General features: G+C 33.9%; 1 protein-coding gene across 8 annotated transcripts in view; it reads right to left on the bottom strand.

Annotated features, from left to right (window-relative positions):
• TLK1 (tousled like kinase 1) overlaps positions 1-20,955 on the bottom strand; it is a 79,427-nt gene that overhangs the window by 32,919 nt on the left and 25,553 nt on the right. For all 8 annotated transcript variants that reach the window (XM_090144013.1, XM_090144011.1, XM_090144015.1 and 5 more), the window contains 9 exons: positions 18,071-18,142; positions 13,374-13,449; positions 10,945-10,991; positions 10,404-10,490; positions 8,941-9,030; positions 7,473-7,565; positions 6,052-6,162; positions 4,372-4,508; positions 2,972-3,160 (listed from right to left, as the gene is read on the bottom strand). In XM_090144013.1, the coding sequence (XP_090000139.1) occupies positions 2,972-3,160; positions 4,372-4,508; positions 6,052-6,162; positions 7,473-7,565; positions 8,941-9,030; positions 10,404-10,490; positions 10,945-10,991; positions 13,374-13,449; positions 18,071-18,142 (902 nt within the window). The remainder of the gene's footprint in view (positions 1-2,971; positions 3,161-4,371; positions 4,509-6,051; positions 6,163-7,472; positions 7,566-8,940; positions 9,031-10,403; positions 10,491-10,944; positions 10,992-13,373; positions 13,450-18,070; positions 18,143-20,955) is intronic.

The raw sequence follows: 20,955 nt of genomic DNA on the forward strand, positions 1-20,955 counted from the left end.
TATCGGAGAACATGTCCTGCGAAACCAAAGCAATGCTCCTACTAAAGAATGCCTCAGGCAATACCTTATATTGATTTCAAAACTGTTAACCACTGTTTTCAGAAATAGCTTCAATAACACTGCTTGTTACACAAAGCTATAATCATTTTCTCTTGTCAATAGCTGAACTAGAGATAACTTCTAAAGCAAATAATGTTAGCAACGTAGGGACACTTGTTGCTAATAAGCAGTAGCAAGTCGTTGGTTTCCTTAAAAAAGATTTGCCTAATCACTTGCATGTATGTTGTGTTGATTTATTACTGTTATAGTTTTATTAATCTCAGCAGCTCTGCATTCTCCCTGGCCTAACATAAACAGAACATCTTCCATTTGACTGTACAAATTAAGATAATTACTTTTGACGTAACACAGGAATGGTGATAAGCACAATGTAATAGGAGGGGATCACATGCAGATGACAAACTTACACAAAAATGAAGAGCACAATTAGTAATTGTTTCAGCAAGGTACGCAAAACAGGACTGAGAAGCAAAGAGGAATCAACACACAGCACTGCTGTGTAACATCGTCACAAATCTTTAATGTAAACGTTTTTAATGTCCTTCAAGTAAAGGCTTAAGAGCATGACACAGCTTAATAATTCTGTAATCTCAGGACATACTAGAAACCTTCTCAGAGGTTTGAAACAACATTAATAAGCTTGTCATAAAAACAAGAAATCTTACATCTAGATGATGATATGATCAAATTAAGCAAAAGTAGTTTCCATTTGGTAACAGTTTATTAGACACAAAAGGGCAATTCTGATTGTTCTCTTGGCAATTCTGTTACAGCAGGCATTTTCTTGTGTCATTTAACACATCGGTTAAGCTGAATTCAATGAAAAACTGATTTTTTTTTTTGTAATTTGCCTTGGTCTACTTACTAACTAGACCCTACCTTCTGTATTTTTTTTCCCAGAGTGTACATTTTAATCGCCTGCTAAATTAACAACACAACTATGAACATTTAATATGAAGGAAGAAAAGATCAAATGCACCTGTCAGGTATACTAATGAACAGCAAGCAGTACTTGCTGGGTTATCAAAAACCATTTAAAAATAAATCTATGTCAATGAGAAGCAGAAAAAGCAGCACAGAATTCCCTGAATAAAGAAAATAAACCGGAAATACAAACTTCCTACTGCCACAATTTCATTATTTTATTTCTATTTCATAGTTAATACAATGCTATGGACTGTTAAAAGACATACAGGAAAAAAAAAAAGCCATTATTTATGGAAGGATTCTAAAATAAAATTGCTTTGCATATCTGAAATTTTAAAAATGTTCAGCTCCCGAAAAGCCAAAAATACTACATGAACTTCTGCTGTTAATGTGGAAACATAATGGTAGCTTCTATAGCAGGAAATATGTCCCAAGTACAGTCTAGAGCATTAACACTGGCCCACCAACTACAGAAATACTAATCTCTCTCACTGACACGGTAAGCATTCAAAAGAAAGATACCTCTCTTCCTGATTACTGATTACAAGCTAAGAATTGGCTAGAGTTATATGGACTCAAACGCTCTGAAAATATTGTTTGGATGCCTATTCTATTAATTCTTAGTATCAACTGAAAACAAGGCTTTGTCTTCTTTTACACAGATATTCCCATTAAAAGTGGAGATTGTAAAAGGTGGTTATACATTTGCAAATATAACATGCTGGTGAATTAAAAGTTCTCTAACTTTTCAGATTTTTTCATTTCTTAAATGTTACTAACATTTATTACATTGAAACAAAAAGGTATTTTTAACATGACAGTAATCTACTGCTATTCAGAAGTATTAATTATGCTCTCAGAGAAGCAGCATAGGCACTAAGTGTTGCAAAGAATCAATCTGAGTGATCACTCTTGAGCTCTGCCAAAGGACACAAGTAACACTAATCAAGACCTGCTTACACTGTCAGCCTTACTAGTATATTTTCATGATACTTGTGTCACAGCCAAATAATTTCACAGTGCAGTCTTTAAGAATGACATGCTATGTAAAACACACACACCTCTCTTTGAACTGATGCCCCAAACAAATAATTTTGTATACTTAAGTAAAGGAATTTAGAAGTTCCCTTCCCCCAGGGTATAAACTACCTACACAAGTGAGAGGTGACATGTGACAATGTGCAACAAACTCAGCCTACTTCTGCAAAGAAAAAGGATCAACTTGCTAGTCTTTCTAAACTTACTTTTCATTTAAATGAGGAACAGACAGACCATCAGCAACAGCCTCACAACAAGGGCAGTAACTACCATATGCAAGCAGAAACTTCTTAAAATGCTCAATTAAATGTCAAGAATACATTTGTCTGTGCCCTGAATTTCTGTCCACAAGAAAATACTGCCACTTGAAAAACTGAGAATTCTTTGATAGCCCTTAATTCTATGTGTAAACTATGAAAAATTTACAGTGTCAATATGTGAAATGGGATCAGTAACTCCTAACAGTTGCTCTTGAGATTTGCATTCAGAAAAGGAAAAAGATTTTTTCCATTTCTTTTTTTTTTTTTTAAATACATGTCACCAAATACCAACACTCTTCTTGCCAGATAACAACTGTTAAAAAAAAAAAAAAATTAACTAAAGAAGAGGTTCCCAAGCCAAAGAGGATGAGTAACAGTTCAACAGAAATCAATAACACTGCAAGAATAAGAAATCAGAATAAGAACTCCTCTACATTATGAAAATAGAAGGAACACTGCATAAACACAGTACAGACCTTTCTCTGGTGACTCTACCAAAAATAACCTGGGCAACTGTACAGTATCTTCATAGGCAGTGGTGCAAATTTTCTTAACATCAGCAAGTCCTCAGTGAGAACATAGCTACTGAATATACTGAATGTCTATTTATGCTGTTATTTGAATGGAACTCACATAGACAATATCAGAGAATTTATGTAAAAGACTGATTGAAATGTTAAACTTACAGCTGTGGCAAATTGGGTCTAACAAAGGGATCGTTTTCTGCCCCATTCACAGCTTTATTTTTCCTCTGCTTGGGTTCAGAATTGGCAGATGGTGCCTGAGAATTATTTGTAGTTGGCGGCTTTCGCTTGGCCAGGAGCTTTCTTTGCCTTTCAATGTCTTCCCTTTGTTGATTCACCCATTCTTGCTGCCTGAAAACCCCAAAAAAGTGTTATTGAAGTTTCATTCTTTTGCATTTTAAAATAACTATCCTGTAAGCCAGTGAAGCATTAAGTTTAGATTTTCTTAAACAAATTTACTGTACATATTGTTATTTTTCATAAGAAACATTTTTATATGATTCTTCATGAGGTGGAAAAATTTTCCAAAGTTTTCGAACTATTTCCTTTTGTGTTTTCTTTTTCTTTTTTCCCCCCTTTTCCAAAGTGTTGCACATTATTACTGCACTGAAAAAAATAATACGTATCTGAGTTGATGGATACGTTGTTTTATACCATCAAAATAAATGTAACAAAAGCAATAAAGGAATATCTGATTTTCAAAGGCCAAATGCTGAATTTGATCTGACTATTCTCAAGTAAATCATCGGTTTGGTTGTGGGGCAAACAATTACAAACCACATACATAGATTTTTTTAGACAATCTTAACATCCTAGGCAATCACATAAAATGTTAAGACAACACAATCCCCTTCAAAAACCAATGTCTTGGTAAATTACATATATAAAGCCACAGACTGATTCAGACTCATTAATAAAGTACATCTTAAAGATGCACTGCATAATTACTTTACCACCATCCCCGACTGTCTCCCAAACTGCTCTCTGTTGGCCCCATTTCTGCAGAGCACTGAAATACCTGTTGCAGCAGCAGCTCTTTTCCAGCTGGCCACTTTCTCTCATCCCTTTGGGCTACACTATCTGAGGGTGCCAGATTTGTCCCTCATCTTTCATGGCAACAAGGAGCTGGATGCCTGAAAAAGCTGCTACAAACATGGATGTGCAGAGAGCACCTATGTGACATGACCAGTGAGAGAGTCACAGAATTCATCTGTTCCAATGATCAACACTGATACTTGGGTAGCTGCTTGAAAATATCACTGATATAATTTCACAGCTCTTTCTACAAGCTGAGCTGAATAATCATAAGCTACTCATTTAGTATATTCACATATGTCTGGAAGGATGGTTAAAATCAAGTAAAACCAAATCACTTTTCAAGGACATCCAGCCTCAGTGTTCCCTCAGCTGATTAAAGGAGGCTTGTGCTGTATTCTCAGTATTCAAAAGGCAAAGCAACATATAATGTATGAAAAGCTGCTCCAAACTTAGAATCTCGGAAATAAAAAAAAAATCCACTACAGGGAACTAAGTGAGAATTTAAGAACACTGCATTGACTAACTTTACAAGATTCTGAAATGCAAAGCCATCTGTCCACTGCTCAGTAAATGAAGCACCATGACGAACTGTTGTAAAATGCCCCAGGCGTAATCTGTCTTGCATGCTCTTCTCTCTGCTTGCCAGCTTCTCTTGTGTGCTCTAAGAAAACAAAATATATTCATATTTAGTAATACTAAAGAGTTAGTACTAAAATAAAAAATCCAAAAAAACCCTTTTATTACCTTACTCCTTTTATTCTAACTTCTGCAGAACTCAAATATCTGCGCTTGTCAGAATCAGTGCTGCTGATGAGTTTGACTCAGTTTCCCTATAAAGTTTATTTATGTTCATAATTAAAAGAACATTTGTAAATACAGCAGAATCGATAAACTATCAGTATCGTAAGTGTATTATGAAAATTACGTTTGTACACATCTATTATAACAAACAAATCTTAGATACTAGGAGTGCATCAGCTCCAGTTAGGATACCATTACTACTTGAACCAAAGTGACCAGGTTCAGGAACCTCTAGGTGGGACTGGACTGCACACAGGCATAAGTCCAATAGATACCAACTTCCAGTAATATGAGCAGATGCTCTCGCTGAACCTTGCTGACACCAGAAACACCTGTGGGACATGACAATGACTGAGTCTGCTTCAGCACAGAAAGAAAGAGAACTGTGAACACTACTGATGGACAGAAACTTCTCTAATTGTTACAAATGCTGGCTCCTTCTTTGGCCAATGGCCCAAAACCACAGAGTGAGAAGCTGATGGAAATAAGGATCATTGTGCTAACAGACTTCTAGACTGAAGACAAAGCATGCATGGCCTTTCAAGAAGAATTTCCTATGTGATATTCTCAGTCTGAAGCTGTTCACCTAGCATCATATGGAACAAACCTGAGACATATTTTCCTTGTATTCTCCTCATGCTGGAAGTTTAAAAGGACTGAATTAACTTAGAGCAAATTCCCCCTAATCTCAGATCAGTCTGCATTCTTGTATCTGACAGCAGCACACAGTGTTAAGGAACAGATGTGATGTTTTATCTTAAACTGTTTTATATTTTCATTCGTAATGAAGTGATTTTCTGTTCATTTTTCATTTGTTATTCTTCTAACAAGGCTATTTTGACGAAGAGGAAGAGAAACAAGGTATCCTTGTCTTTCACAGAAGAGTGCTGCAAGCTTCAATATAACTGACATTAAATTTGAAACAGATATTTCTTTAGAAGAACTATGAAGTCAAATGGTCATCTTCATGTTCTTGTTTTCATTAATTCTGGACTAGCATAGCATTTCATCATTTACATCAAAAATTATCTCAGACAATTAAGTGTCTCAGAGTTTATAGAGATTATTATCTGGCTCCTCTACAGAATGCATTAAGTTCAGATTTTTTTTTTCATCCACTTAGAAACTTAAATTTTATCCAGAGTGTTTTATGCTGTGTTATATCTGAATTAATCATGAGAGGGAAAAAAAAAAAATCAAAAAGACAAGTGTTTCATGATGTGGAAAAGGCTCAGTATTCTGCTATTCAGGATTATAAGAGAATACTTACTTCCAGATAGAGACCATTACTACAAAGTTTCAGTAGAGACTAATTGCAAAGTAAAACCTAAAATGAAGGAACTATAATCGAGTTCTACAGAACTCAAGAGTTTTTATCACAAACATTTTAAAAGTAAACTTACCTTTTCAATTAGAAGCTTCTTGCTCATTGAAATACATTTGTTTAACCTTTCCTTATATTTTTCAAGTAGCTTTTGTTGTTCATCTATTTGTCTTCTAAGATCACAGTTAGCCTAATAAATACAGGAAATATTAGAAGAAATATTGAAACTTTTTTTCTTTTTAATCAGATGCCAATGAAAATAAAGGTAGCTACCTTCAACACATGCAACTTTCACACAGCTGAAGCACAGAACATACATAGATACACACATATAGTAACAAAATGTTTATATCATCCCTATAGATTAGGATGGATGTGTAAAAGATGTTTCTCTGCTTTAAAAACAGGAATATACTTGAAGTAAAATGCATTCAAGAACATTACTTCCCTTACAAAGCTGCATTCTGTATTAGACAGTACTCAGCTTGTATATTTTCTATATATAAAAACACTGTACTGGTAATTTTTTCCAGTCCTCCAGAGCTGAACTGATGTTAATTTAGCTCTGAATCCTTTGTGTTTGATTGCCAAAATAATGAAAAATTCTAATGCTTTTCATATAAAATGGAACTTTTACATTATGGACTTTCATTGTGAAAAACTTCAATTATCTGAGTAGAAAGTATACCAAGTTTCCTATGTTGCAGTTATCTTTATCAACTTAGAAAAACACATTATTCTGTTTAATTGATTTTTTTTTAAAGGTTAGCTTTCTACCTCATACTGTTGGACATGAGTTGAACCAGGTACCCACAAAGCCTGTGAGCAGAATTTTGTATGTATGGTACCATGGACATATACTTGCACACATATAAACACACATAACAGACTATGAGTTGTGAATGGAGCGCTCTTTGTTTCTTTATAGTGCGCAGTTTATTTCACATTCCAAAATATCACCTTTCTAACCCTACATTCAGGGATACAAGCACTAAGACTCCTTTATCTGAAAATAAGTATTTAAAAAAAAAAAAACAGTATAGCATAGGGTAGGTTCTTATTAAAAGTAGTTATTGCCCATGACAGTTTGCTACAACCACCTTTGTTCTGAAACTGCAGCTGTCCCACTGATGACTGTTACTCACAATAAAACAAAACAAAAATCCATTGTGTGAAATTATATTAAGAACATAAGGAATTAACCAACTGTTTGAAAAACAACATCAGCATTTTTGGAAACCTGAGAAGTATAGAAATACGTATTTAGTTATTAACAAGCATGGAGAAGAAAAAATATGGAGAAGAAAAAAGCCTTAAGCATTTATTTTACAGGCTTCTCAGATTTTCAGAAAGAAAAAAAAAAAGAACACTTTTCAACTTTTCATTCATGTAATTCCAGGGTAACACTGAAAAACATTGATTATTTTTGAAATTTAAAATATTTGCTGAGAATCCGTTGCCTTTTTTTCTGAATAGTTTTACCACAGATCTTACACTTACCCTGAGTAAGTCATCTATACGACCTTCTTTCTTTTCCAAGTCTTGATTTTTATTACTTTCTAGTGCAGCTAATTTCAGCATTGTGAGATCAGTCTGAAAAGAACATTTTATAGTATTTAATACTTTTCTTTAATAATTACTGCATTATTTTTGTTATGTTTGTTACAAAGGGAAATCAACTTGTATCAGCAGCACATATTACTTTCATGTATTTTGGTAGTGACATGGAAGTTTCATATTCAAAACTGCTTTTTCCCTTCATTAGCAAGAGCTGGGAACAGCTGGGACAAATCACTAACAATGTGAGAAGACTTTATCACTCATGAACAAGTTCACAAATGTGAATATAAAGCAAGACAAGAACAAAGATGGCAACACTGAGGGCTCCAAAAATAACGCCTCCCGTTTTATTATGTTGGTCCACGACATCAGAGACAGATGTTGGTGGTATGCAGTAGAGGTTGAACCTTCCCAACAATAGTCTGTTACATTTTGTTGCCACGTGACAGACTGCAGCAGAAGGATACTGGCAAATTGGCATAAGACATGGAACTGTGTATGAAGTAAAAATGTGTGACCGAATTTCACTGTGCAGAAAAAAATCACACCTGTTGACATTCATTGACACTTCCTGAACATTTATGGAGACCAAACAGTAGATGCGAGCACAGTGAAGCAGTGGCTGGTACATTTCATCAGCTTTGACACAGATGGGAAAGACAGGTCGTGTTCTAGAGTATCACGCAGATTTTTATGAGTGTGACATACAGGCTCTTGTTCATGGTTGACAAAAATGCAGAGCTAACGGTGCTGACTACGTTGACAAATAGTGTTTACTAGCTGAGAATTCACTCTACCATGTAGTGTTATTATTCTCTTCGTATCTGTTGTAATTTCCACAGAAATAAATAGGAGGCATTACTTTCTCAGTGACCTACACAACTACTTCAAATCCTGTGTATTCTGTCAACAGCCAGAACAAGTTAGTCTTGTTCTAACTAACTTGTGAAAAGAAGAACAAACTGCATTAGAAATGACAGAGATGATGAAATGTGCTATTGGTTTTTAATGTCATGACAGGAACTATACTGCATTTTGACTATCATCTCACTTTTTTTTCTGTTTTGTTTAAGCAGTTATATGACAACAGCAGCTGCCATCTCAAGTATTATCCAAAAGAGAAGTCTCTCCTACTAAGTTCACACAACAGTTAAAATCTTTTGCAGAAGCATACCAAGCACATTGTCTAACTGCTCACAAAGCACAAAATTGGAAGCAGAGTGCAAAATACAAAACTAATTCAAGAGACTGCAATTATGAGCTGCTGAACTTAAAAACAAAAGTTCTTTTGAAGACTAAAAAGCAAAGCTTCTGAAATCCTTTAAGAGTTTAATAGTTGAAAACCCAAGAAATAACATATCTACCAGTTTTTCCTATAGTTTGAAATTACATGCTGAAAAGCACTTACCTGAGTAATTTTAAAAGATAACTGCTTTGGTTGCGTGGTAGGGTGGTCCCCAAAAGCTAATGAAGTAGGAGAAGGACTATTCTGTCGAACCTGGAATGCAGGAAAACAAAGAATTTTAGCTGTAACTGTAATATTCAATTATGAACATAACTTTGTTTACAACTCTTGGCAGGGTAATGATACAGAACATAGAAATACGGTGTCCTTATTACACAAGGTACTATATGGTACACCGCATTGAGAATTATTGCTATGCTGTTATAAATCACTTGTATTCTAGAAAGGATGCAATATATTATCTAAGAAAACTAGGACTGTCACTCCTGGGAAACAGATGGAAAGATTTAAGACAATACAAGACTGACACAAGGCAATGCCTGTCTTATAAAGACTTATTTTTCTGATTCTAAGATTTTGCAACTCAAAAAATAATATGAGTTATTTTTGGAGAGTTTATTTCCCATGGGATAACTTGAAAGGGGAAGCTAGCACTGATCAGAACACAAATTGTGTTACTGAAACTTCCCAGAAACACTGATTTGTGTGTTAGGCATTGCAGTCCATAATTTCATTAAAGCCCTTATGTGAAGGCCAGAAAGGGCTTAGCTTTAGTGCTGACTTGTGAAAGGCTTGATTTTCTCCTAATAAAAATCCAAACAGCAAATAAAGGGAGTTCAGCTGGGTGAACCTGGAACAGAGGAGTCCCAGTAAATGGGGCTAAGCTTCTCCAGACTGGGCTTCACCCAAAGGATGATGGTTTAGTGGACACCATGGTGTTATAGCGAGCATGGGGTGATACGTTGATGACTGGACTTCAAGATGGTTGGACTTAAAGGTCTTTCGCAACCTTAACAATTCTATGAGACAGTACATTCAAGTCAACTTCCACAATCTTTATTACCCTCCATACAGTTAGCAATATGTTTGAAAGTACACGGAGTGAAATTAATGTCTACCATCACAAAAAACAAATCATTTCTGCAATCAGCAGAATCTGTGTGGCCATTAAGAATCACATGTATACCTAACACAAAAATGAGCATGAGGGGAAAAAAATGAATTTGGGACTAAGAAAAACAGTTAATAACAGGCAAGTTATTATTTAAAAACTTATGATTTATCAAAAGCTTAGCTTTTAAGTCCTGCATCAGGGGTTCACATTCCCTGAAAGTAATAAAATAACCGATTATTTTGTGTAAAGCTTATAAATAAACACCAAAAGAACATTTTAACATTTGTAAGTCATTTCACGCTGCTTTGTGTTCAAAAATCATTTTATAAAAGAATCCAACACAACAGTGTTAAGAATTTACTTCTAGAAAATTTTAAATATTCAACTTGATCCTTTTTTTCCCCGTGCTGTTTAAAAATGAATTCCTTCCTATCATTCCTTCCTTTGAAAAAGCCATGATACTTTTAGAGAAGGAAGCTATCTCCAGCAGTCATGAAGTTCACAAACTTACAGAAGAAGGGGCGGAATGTGAATTCTGAGGAGATCGGATTGCAGGAGGTACACCTCGAACTGGACTAGAACCGTTGCCACCTTGGTACTGAAGAGAAGATATGACCCTCAAATTATTCAACTTCTTTAATTAAAATATATCATACAAACAGTGAATGACACAGCTCATCTGTACAATGAATACGTAATCTAGATTGCATTACTTGTACTATTAAAGCCTTGCGTCACCTAAACAGAAGTGCAGAAGAAACTGTTTTCTGTCTTTCAGTTCAGGCTGCACCAAGAAACTGCATCTCTACTTTAAACCTACTTTTTTAGGTTTAACACCTAAACTTACATTGAAAATTTTTAAAAAGTATATCATATGAAGAAAGGCTATATTTTATTCTAATTAGTATTTTCATACACAACTGTAAGAAGGGTAGCCTACTAAGAACAAAGTAAGGCTATGTTGTCACTGCAGAATTTGACAACTAAGGAGTTCACAAATACCACCTAGAATTGCTTGTAAAAAAAAGTAAATTTAAAAACAAAAACCTTACTTCAAAATAGTCACTAATCTTGTGGCCACGTCCCCCGATACTCTTTCCTGAAACAAATACATGACAATAGATTAAATAGATTACTTACAGATGTGTTACATTTTTACCTGTATAATAATTATTGCAAAATCTTAACACTTGTTAGTTGGTTTTCTTTGATGTGATAATACATGACCTCCCAACATTAGATAATTAGGGGATTGGTTACAACAAAGAAATCTACATGTTCCTTTCATTCAGAAATCAGAAATCAACCCATACTTCCAAATCAGATTTAGTACATGCTTAGCAGTAAGAAAGACCTCTTCTAGATAACAGGAAGCACATCCTTCATCCTATAGATGAAACCTTTAGCAGCAAGTGTCTCCCTTTTTCAAGCGTTATCTCCAAATTCACCCACATCTGAAATACCAAATTAACCCATTAATATTATATGCTCCAAGTGAGTTATTCTGCCTAGATGTTCAGCCCAAGGACTTCTCTAAATGCCAGTTAACACTGTGGGTGTGGAAGATGATGAGTACTTCCATTCCTCCCAGTGTGAGTAATAATCAGACTTCAAGTCACAGCATCCACTACAGAGATAAATAGAGCAGAACAAGATAACAAAATTTCTTTTATTTTAACCAGTAACAAGACAGGAGCATCAACTTGAATTCACCTTTCTTTAACAATCCATATGCACCATTCCAAAAATCTCACTGATGCCTTATCCAATGGCATAAATATTCTATTCAGCTTTTAGACAACATGGACCACTGCTCAAACTTCAAAACCTCTTCCAAAGAATAAACTTTTGTAATAAGAGATTATTACCACAAAGCCTTTCAAGCTTTCCTATTGCTTCAACTCTCAAGAACTCTTTGTAGTCAAGCATGTCTCTATACTGAGATTGCTGCATAGTATTTTGTCACCAACACTCACCATGAAGAAGATACATATGGCAGTCCTCTGTGTGTCAAAGACTTTTAGAAGAAATATTTAGATAACTGAAAGACCTAGAAGAGCACACATAATTCCTCCAGTGCTTACCCCATTTCTGTACATCACTACTACTGCCCTCTAGCCAGGTCTTTACATACCATGTGATTCTGTTAGATTTGTCTTTTTTGTGCTTGATTCCCACATCTCACTTTATCAAATTAAATCAGTTTTCATCCAGATAAATTAGAAAGGCCTTTCTTTTAAATAGAAATTCTATTCCACATCATGTTATGTAACTCTGCACTGATGGACTGACAACATCAACTTATTTTGGCACAGTCAATTAGAAGCAGATTCACTGATTTGATCCCACTTTCTAATTAATTAGCTCCATGTCCTAAAAATATTTCAGTCCAACCTTTCTGGATGATTTTGCATGTTATGGTAGATAAAATCCTAGGTATGTTGTATACAACAGCTGAATCCCTTGTTCCTCATTTTCCAATAGCAGTATTTGCTGTGCTTTAACTATACAACTCCAATACTGTCATTTTCTACACCTGTTCCTACAGAATATTGCAGTGCAGACTATTCAGTTTTACTGCTACTGACAGTAAAACATTAATTATTAGGCATTACAATCATGTTGTGTATGCCAAAAAGTTCTTAACTATCTTTATTTTCCCTAACTGCAACTCCTCCTTGTAGTAGGAAGGACAAGCTATCAGTCCTATTTACCAATGGAAATAGGAAACTTCATTGAAGCTTTCTGAACAAACTAGGTCTCTGAAGTAACAAAAAGAAACCCATTCTAGTGAAACCATATAAAACTTCAAGTAATATTATGTTGTTTCACAAAGACCTCTGGATATGGAGCCCACTATCTGAAGGGGCATTTCTTAGCTTAGAAACAAAAAAAAAAATCTAGAAGATATGTCACCAAAACTCTTGATGAATTTTTGCCTTGAAATTTCTATTTCCTCTCTCAAAAAGTCACATTAAAGAGAGAAACAAGAAAAAACAGGCTTTGTAAACATTCAATTGAAAGTCTGTCTCATCCCAAGTCTCCCACAGCTCTAGAGCACTACGCTGTATCCATAGTAAGAAAGTATGAAATTCAATTATGTAAACATGTAAAACAAGCAATCAGATATTATAACCAGTAATCCACTTTTCCCCTTACCTACTAAAAATAAATACAAACCACAAAAGTACTGCTAGTTTTTAAACAGTACATAGAATGCCAATGCTGCTGCAAGTTATGCAGAGAGCAAATGCACAACTCTTATGGACAAGTACCAACACAGCCCAGGTTTAATTGCCCATCCCTTTGACAGATGGATAAATCTGAGGTAGCGTTAAAAGATTTGATGTTTATCACCCTAAACCCAAGATCTGTATTACACAAGCAATACTACAGAATTTTTAAGCCTGGCAGTCAAAAATTTGTGCATTATCATTTAATCAAATGTATACAATAACCATATAATTCATTTACAGTTCACCTTGGCTGCTTTCACTCTGAGTGTCTGCTTTTCTTTTTCTTCCTCTGGAAGGTTCTGACTGTTTCTTCTCTGGAGTCTATGAAGAACAGAAAGAATGTGATCCAGCAACAGCTCTATTTACTTCTATCACTGCTACAGTATTGTGAAATAAGCTGGAATTTTCATTCATAAAATACGACTTCACAAATCAACAGGAATGCTGTTATTTCAGATCTTAGTTGAAGTAGATAATGACTCTTGGTCAATCAAACAAATCTGAACTAGAAGAGATATTGCAGGAAGTAAGAAATAATTCTTAAACATTTGTCCAAGAGGCAATTATGTATATTAACTGTAAAGCCATTATATCTTTTCATCTGCTCTGGGGTTTACGAACATCCAAATTTATTTGATCCAAGTTGCATTTCACTCAAGAAATCTTCAGGTTATAGATATGGGTATTCTACAACTCTCTTTTATCATTAACGAAATAATCTGACTTTTGATTGAGCTTACTACACACTGCCATAGAATAAATACAGAATTTTAGTGCTTCATAAGATGACAGTAATCTTACTTATTTTTAAAGTATAGAAGTCATCTCTAAGCTAATGCAATTTATAGATTTATAGATTTAAAAAGTTTTTTAAAAGCTCAAAATGTGAACATCTACCCACTCCACCCTCAGTTTCTCTGTATCTCAAATGAAGTCAAATAAAAACATTAATGGTAAGTGAAAGAGTATGGACTCATTCAAATTTTTTTCAGGAATATTACAAATCACTGCCCAGAAATGACAATCAGAGAGTGCAACACTGATAACAAGAAAGGGTTTTGATGAGAAGCACCTTTAAGTTTTATTTGTTCTCCCTTGAACTGAGCATTCAAAACAGATAGTCCCCCTAGTGTAAGTTACATTGCACAAGCTGCCTTGGTTCAAGGCAAACATGCTGCTTCTGTGCATCTAGTCAGTCTGCAAGGAGCCTCATGCCAGTTGCAAGAGAAATCACAGAAGCAATTACATGAACTCTATTTTACAGTCAAATAATGAGTGGTCCCTAATATCTTGGACTAAACATGACATCAGTAATAAGATGCTTCATTCTTTTATGATACCAATGTCTTAATCATTTGACCAAGTCTGTCAGTTTGTGCTCATAGGATTCTTTTTTTCAATTCAGTAAATATAATGATAATTCAAATTTCAACAGATCACTGAAAGAATTTTAAATACATTTCAGTTCCAAAAACTTCACGTAGATACCTTCAAATATAACTTTTTTTTACAAAACTCTTGAGAATATTTATTTTGGCAAAGAGGTTACTTGTAATCTACAGAAAATCAGCAGTCCAGAAGGGGAAAGCCAGGACAAGAAAGCTCAAAACTTCCTTAAATTATACTACATATTTATACGACATATTGTTTACAAACAGTTGCAACTGTAACTTTTTTACTAACAGGCTACAAATGAAGTTAAAATTACAAATATTTATTAAATATTATTTTAAATTAACTCTTCCAACTACAATGTGTATGCTTTACAATTCTACAATTCTGTACACTAGCTACTGAACAGCATAGACCCCTGAAAAGAACGTAAGCTAAAAACTACATGATTCTCAAGGCAGAACATGTGGCTTAGATACACTATTTTTTATCATGTGCAATAACTGTCACACAAATTGTTAACATTAAGCTATCTCCCCACATAACTGAACTGAAACTATTTAGCCAATCCCTTTCACCTATTTCTTAATTAAAACTTGGTAAATTTGCAAATAACCTTCTAATGTAGTTAGTTTTACCTACCTTATCAAGCCAAAAACTCCCCAAACCTTGTATACAAGCTAATTCATGCTTAACCGTTCAAAATTCTCACCCAAGAAAATTAGTTTCCAACTGCAGTGACTCATGCATTCCACTCAAAGACATTTAAATAGGTTTATAGTCTTAAAACTAAAACTCAATCTAAAAGTAAATGTCTATTTCATCAAGCTCTTCTGATTTCTTCCAGTATCTGATTTAACTTTCTGAGCTGAAAACACTAATGATGTTACACAACAGGGTCACGCTCACCTTTTCTAAGTACAAAATTCACATGGCAGTGTGAATACAATACAGTACAATATTCAGACATTAGCAAATGTTCTCCAAAATCCTTTCTAATGAATGGAACCACAGGAATTAAAAGAAGCTGAAGACCAATGGGGCTGAGGAGTGCCCTCCTAGTAAAGACTGAAGCTGCTCTGAGACACTTCAGAAGGATTTACCTACAGCCACGATTTAGATTAAAACCCTGTTATTTCATAAGCAAGATGAAACAGTTCTGAAGTTATCCGAAGTTGGCTTTTAAAACTATACTGAAGTCACCCAGAGCTTGGCTTTTCAGCAGAGCTCTGCACATCACAGCCTTGATCCTAGTTTACTCTTTAATTTTAATGAGGTTCCTCTGAGCCTTCTCCTCATATTCATAGTTTTAATTCTTGGATTTTAACATACTCTTTAATGAAATAAACATTTGTAAGTACCGACTCTCAACTAATTAAACTCATTTTAACAATACTCAGATAAATATTTCTACATATTTTATGTGTAGCTAAACATTTTCTACCATTATTGCAGAACGGTTAACAACAGAACTCAGGAAGTAATTTTTGTAGGGAAAAAAAAAGTAATAAAATGAATTTTGTTTTGTCTCAACACTTAAACCTCCAGTATGCTTTCTTAGCTGTTAATGTTTTTCATTTGCACAATGAATGAGTTGATAGTTTTGCATAAGTGCTTTTCTCTAAATCCTATCCCTTCCAAAGCTTTACAGCTACAGCAAACAAATACAGCAACGCTGTTTTCCTCAGCAGCGCATTATAAATTCCAATTAGATCAAACCTTCAGTTACTTCTGAAATTACATTTATAATGAGGGTTTTGTATTAATGGGAACTGAAGCAACTGAACAGCTACAAGCAAGCAGAGCAAAACATTTAAGTAGCTAATCAAACCGGACAAATCAAGCCACAGACAAAGCTTTTCTCCTTTAAATAATTCATTATCCACAGAGAATAGAAAATACTAGTTGTAATTAAAAGAATATATTTGTAACCAAAACAAGGAGGAGTAATCCACTTTAACAAGGGATGGTGGAAAAAGGCCAAAATACTGAAAACCCATCAGAAGCACCTATTCACAGTCTGAGGTAGCCAATTTAGCTTAACTACAATCAGCTAATACATACTCCAATTATGCACCACAGCAATAAAGCATTTCATAAAATAGTAACAACATATAAGCTTAAAGAGAAGCTGAAACACAGGTCTAGATATTAAGTTCAAATTGCCAGTTAACATTTATTGTTTGCAATGCTTGATCTCAAGTTATTCTGCAGATCCAAGTTTACTTTGTAAAGTATCTCTTCAAACTATTATTCAATTATGCTGCCCTTTTCTTGATGCATCTGGCAGAGGAAAAAAAAAAAAAGACTACAATTCTTATAGTTGTATTTGCTGAGGTGCACTGTGAAAACAAAAATGAAATATAAAATAAAAAATTACATACCAGAAAAAGAAATGGTTTTGTGAAAACTAAGTGAGAATTACTTTTTTTTTCCTAATTTAGCGATGAAAAAAACCAGTGTGATTAATGCACCGCTACAATGTGCTAAGAAACTGAGATTGTTGCTACAAATTCATTTCAATGATTTTGAGATTTGCATTCCTACTTTTTTTTTAAAATATATATATATCTGTTTATAATACAGCAGTTTTTCTCACATCAAATGATGCTGCTGCTTTCCTTACGAATAAGTCTTCTACTTCTATTCTACATTCCACTACAGGAATTCTCTATTATGAAAATTTAATTGTCAAACCATTTAAAAAAAAAAGAAAAAAAGAGAAAAAGATCTTGTTTCTAGTACTATGATTTAAAGTGTACTTCCTGTAAGATTACAGCATATAAGAAACCAGATAATATTTTAAGAATTCTAAAAACTTATTAACGTATTTAACAGTACAATTATAATTTAATTCCATCGAATACAACTGCCAACTTCTGAAAATGGATCAAGAAACCAGATTTCATTATTCAATGTCATTAAAATTGAACTTTCAGAAAACAGAAGAAACCTGGAACACTGAATTGCTCTGTGTAGGGACTATTGAAAAAATGGAAGCATTTCTATTTTAGAATCCAAGCAGTAAAATATATATATTATCCCCATCCAGAAGTATGGCTTGAGGTTAAAACATGTGCAGAGACTGAAGAAGTGGACCGAACTATCAGATTTACATGCCTTAGAAAAACCATCCTGCTTCTGCATCTCACGTGTCCAAGTGTAAAATGACATTCTTCTACACCAAATATTACAGGCATATTTTCAAAGACACAGTTAAACATTAGTCAATATTTGTGTTGATGAAAGCCCTACTGTTTATTAGAAAAAAGTTAGCAAATTGTTTAAACATTTTCAACTCAACTGTTTTTCCTCATAGCATGACTATATAGGTAATACCTATAGTCTAGAAGAATAGTAAATAAAAGCTAGTCTCATGACCAAAAAAAAAACCCCAAAATGGGACATAGTAATGTATGCTTTCTCTTATTTAGCTTTTTTGTATTTTACTTTAAAAGCTCCTATATAAAGCAAAGCAGAGTAGAATATAAATTAAGACTTGTTAGCGTTAAATCTTTGAGGTAATAATGAATCTGCCTAGTATACTTACCTCTGATTCTTTATCACTTAAAGATCCCAAGCTTCCAAAACTGTGGTTTGAACTTTCATTATTTGTTGAGGCCTAGCAAGACAAATACAATAGTTATGTATTACAAACAGATTTGTTAAGTAAGTATTTCATTGTTGTTAAGCATTACATATAAATAGTAGGGCATTCCTATCACAGTTGTAACTGTGATCAAATTTTATGCTGATGAACTACGGAGTCCCTGTGATTTGCAATGGGGATAGAAATTTGATGGTTATGTGTTTTGATGTAGTGCAGTCAATTCTGTATTTTAATTTCTTCTGAGACAAGTTAAAGCCTTGGAACGTTCAAAATCTTATTTGGGAATAGCAGAAGACCCAAGGAAGAGACTTATGAAGTGATTCCACAGAATGGGCTTATACATTCTATATTGCTCCAAGTGTTTGAGACTTAACAATTTTCAAAAGGAAAGAGGCTCTAATTTTCTCTAAGTCAGACACTAGGCTATTGCAATTGTTTTTAAAATTAATTCAACAAAACAAAAGAATGACTTATTGACAATATTACTGTATATTCTTACAACAATTCACATCCCTCAGAACAACAAATTTAGACTACTGGAGAGGAAAAAAAAAAAAAAAGGAAACTCTAATAGTTTCAAATTACAATATTTCTATAGAAATGTTCCACAGCTGATTTTTTCAGAGATCTTTTGAACAGAGAATGGCAACAAGGACATTTTATTGAAAGAGTCTGCTCCATTCACACAAGAAGTGCTAACATGAGGTTTGTTTTTTGTTTTTGTTTTTGTTTTTTGCTTTAATTAAAAGAAAAATGTTATACTGCTGAATTATTCTCTTCTCCAATAGAAAGGCATAACAAACTTTCTGAAGTAAAGCAACAATTTAAGGCAAATACTTGCTTCAAAGCATTCAATTCCAGCACTGCATCAGCTTACAAAACAGATCTGTGACATGTGAAATAACTAGATCACATCTGAATTAAGATTTCTAGAGAAATGCAATTAAACCCACAAAATTTCAACATGTTTGCCCCCAAAATAGTTTCTGGTTTAAAAATGCCTAGATGTGCTTCAGTAGGTGATAATCAGAGTCAGGACAATAATCTCAGAAACCTACACTTGTGCATTCACTACTGCTTACTCAAAAAAGCTTGAAGATGCTGGACTTTACCTCCTCCACAGCTGAAGAACAATTCAGCAGTTAGGCCTTCCAAATAATAATCTCCATAAACAAGACTCCATCTCAATTTAATTACTAGAAGAATAAAGTCCTAGCATGTTTTCAATAAATAATCTGCATTCATTTGTGTCCTGCAGCCTCTGCACTGTCTTGCTAGATTATGAAAATGAGAATTCAATGAGTGGAATCAGGTAGGTATGCGAAGAGGAGGTGTTTTCATTTTTGCCTTCAAAGTACATCTCCTTCTCCCAGTTACCTCTGGACATCAGATCAAAAAGTTTGTATCCTTTTTTAAATAAGAATCAGATAAGCTTCTCATAATGTCCACCAAGACTACAGACTATATAGAAAATTAAAAAAAAAAAAATTCCATACAGCCCAGATACACTGAGTGGTCAGAAATGAGTTCAAGATATAAAAGAAATACAAACAAAACTGACAGAATTGCCACTTCACTAATGGTGGGATAAATTGCAGTTGATATTAGTATTCCCCTCCATATTCCCATAAGCAGGAAAAGGAACATATATTGCAAGGTGCATTACAGATCATTTGTAGAGTATATCTAGTCAAAGTTAAGAAGAACAAAATCTGCTAGGTGAGGATTTGTATCCATCTAAAAACTACAGTGATAGTAGTATCTTTTACAAGCAACTATCAAAGTATTTAGTAGTATTAAAAAACTTCATCTAGCTATCCATTTGCAAAACAATTGGATGAGATTCAAATATCTTTTCAAATAGTTCTAGGACTGTGCCAAGTACAAGAAATTTGCGTTTCATATAGTAGAGAGAAAAAGGAAATTAGCTTTTTTTTTTTGTTCTTGTTAGTTTTGTTTTTTGTTGTTGTTGTTGTTGTTTTTTTCCCTAGCTAATTTGAATGAACAACCTCAGAAAATGGAATGTAATTTGGGTAAAAACGAAATCAGTTGAACAACAAGCAACAAAAAAATCTCTTGGAGAGATTTTTTTATTGGATTGATGAGAAGCAACTCACAGGGAGTTAAGTTTAAAGAAAGAGAACCCCAAGAAACTAGATAATTGATTTCAAATAAACTGCATTAAACACATTAGTAGACAGATTCTGAGGAAGAAAGACTGGCAATATTACAAGGGACCAACAAAGCTGTATCAAAAAATAATAGAAGAAAAATTAAATGAACTCAAAAGAAGGGAGATCTAGTCATTAAAAAGGACAAAAAGTCATCTGAATTCTAAGTAATTACTTGAGCAATTATAATGAGTTAATAAATTAGGGAGTAAGAAAGTTGTTACAGGGAAGTAACAAAAATGAACCAGAATTACTGACTTTTCCCTCAATCTTCTTTTAATTAAAAGAGTGAAGTACACATCTTTTCTAGGCACACTTCAAAGACAATTAAGTAAGAAGAGAAAAAAAGCAGTGTATCAGTTACATTGTATCAACTGAATCTGATTTCTTTCATCAACCTCTGCTATCAAGTAGTATTTTACTGTGTAATACAGACTGGTAATAAAAACATCAAACACTAAAGGGAAAGTGCTAATAAAGCTTGCACAGAAATTTTAAAATAAAAGAGCATTACTTACAGTTTGGAAACAGAATTCCCAAATATTTTAGCAATGAGTGAAATTAGATTAAATATTAATAAAGATGTTAAAAAATAACTAAATTTTAAGTGTAATGTTAGGTGAAGTACTTCCAAATACTCAAAACCAAAATGGA

The sequence above is a fragment of the Phasianus colchicus genome, chromosome 7 (assembly GCF_987193195.1).
Source record: "Phasianus colchicus chromosome 7, bPhaCol1.hap1.1, whole genome shotgun sequence".
Classification (NCBI taxonomy): domain Eukaryota; kingdom Metazoa; phylum Chordata; class Aves; order Galliformes; family Phasianidae; genus Phasianus; species Phasianus colchicus.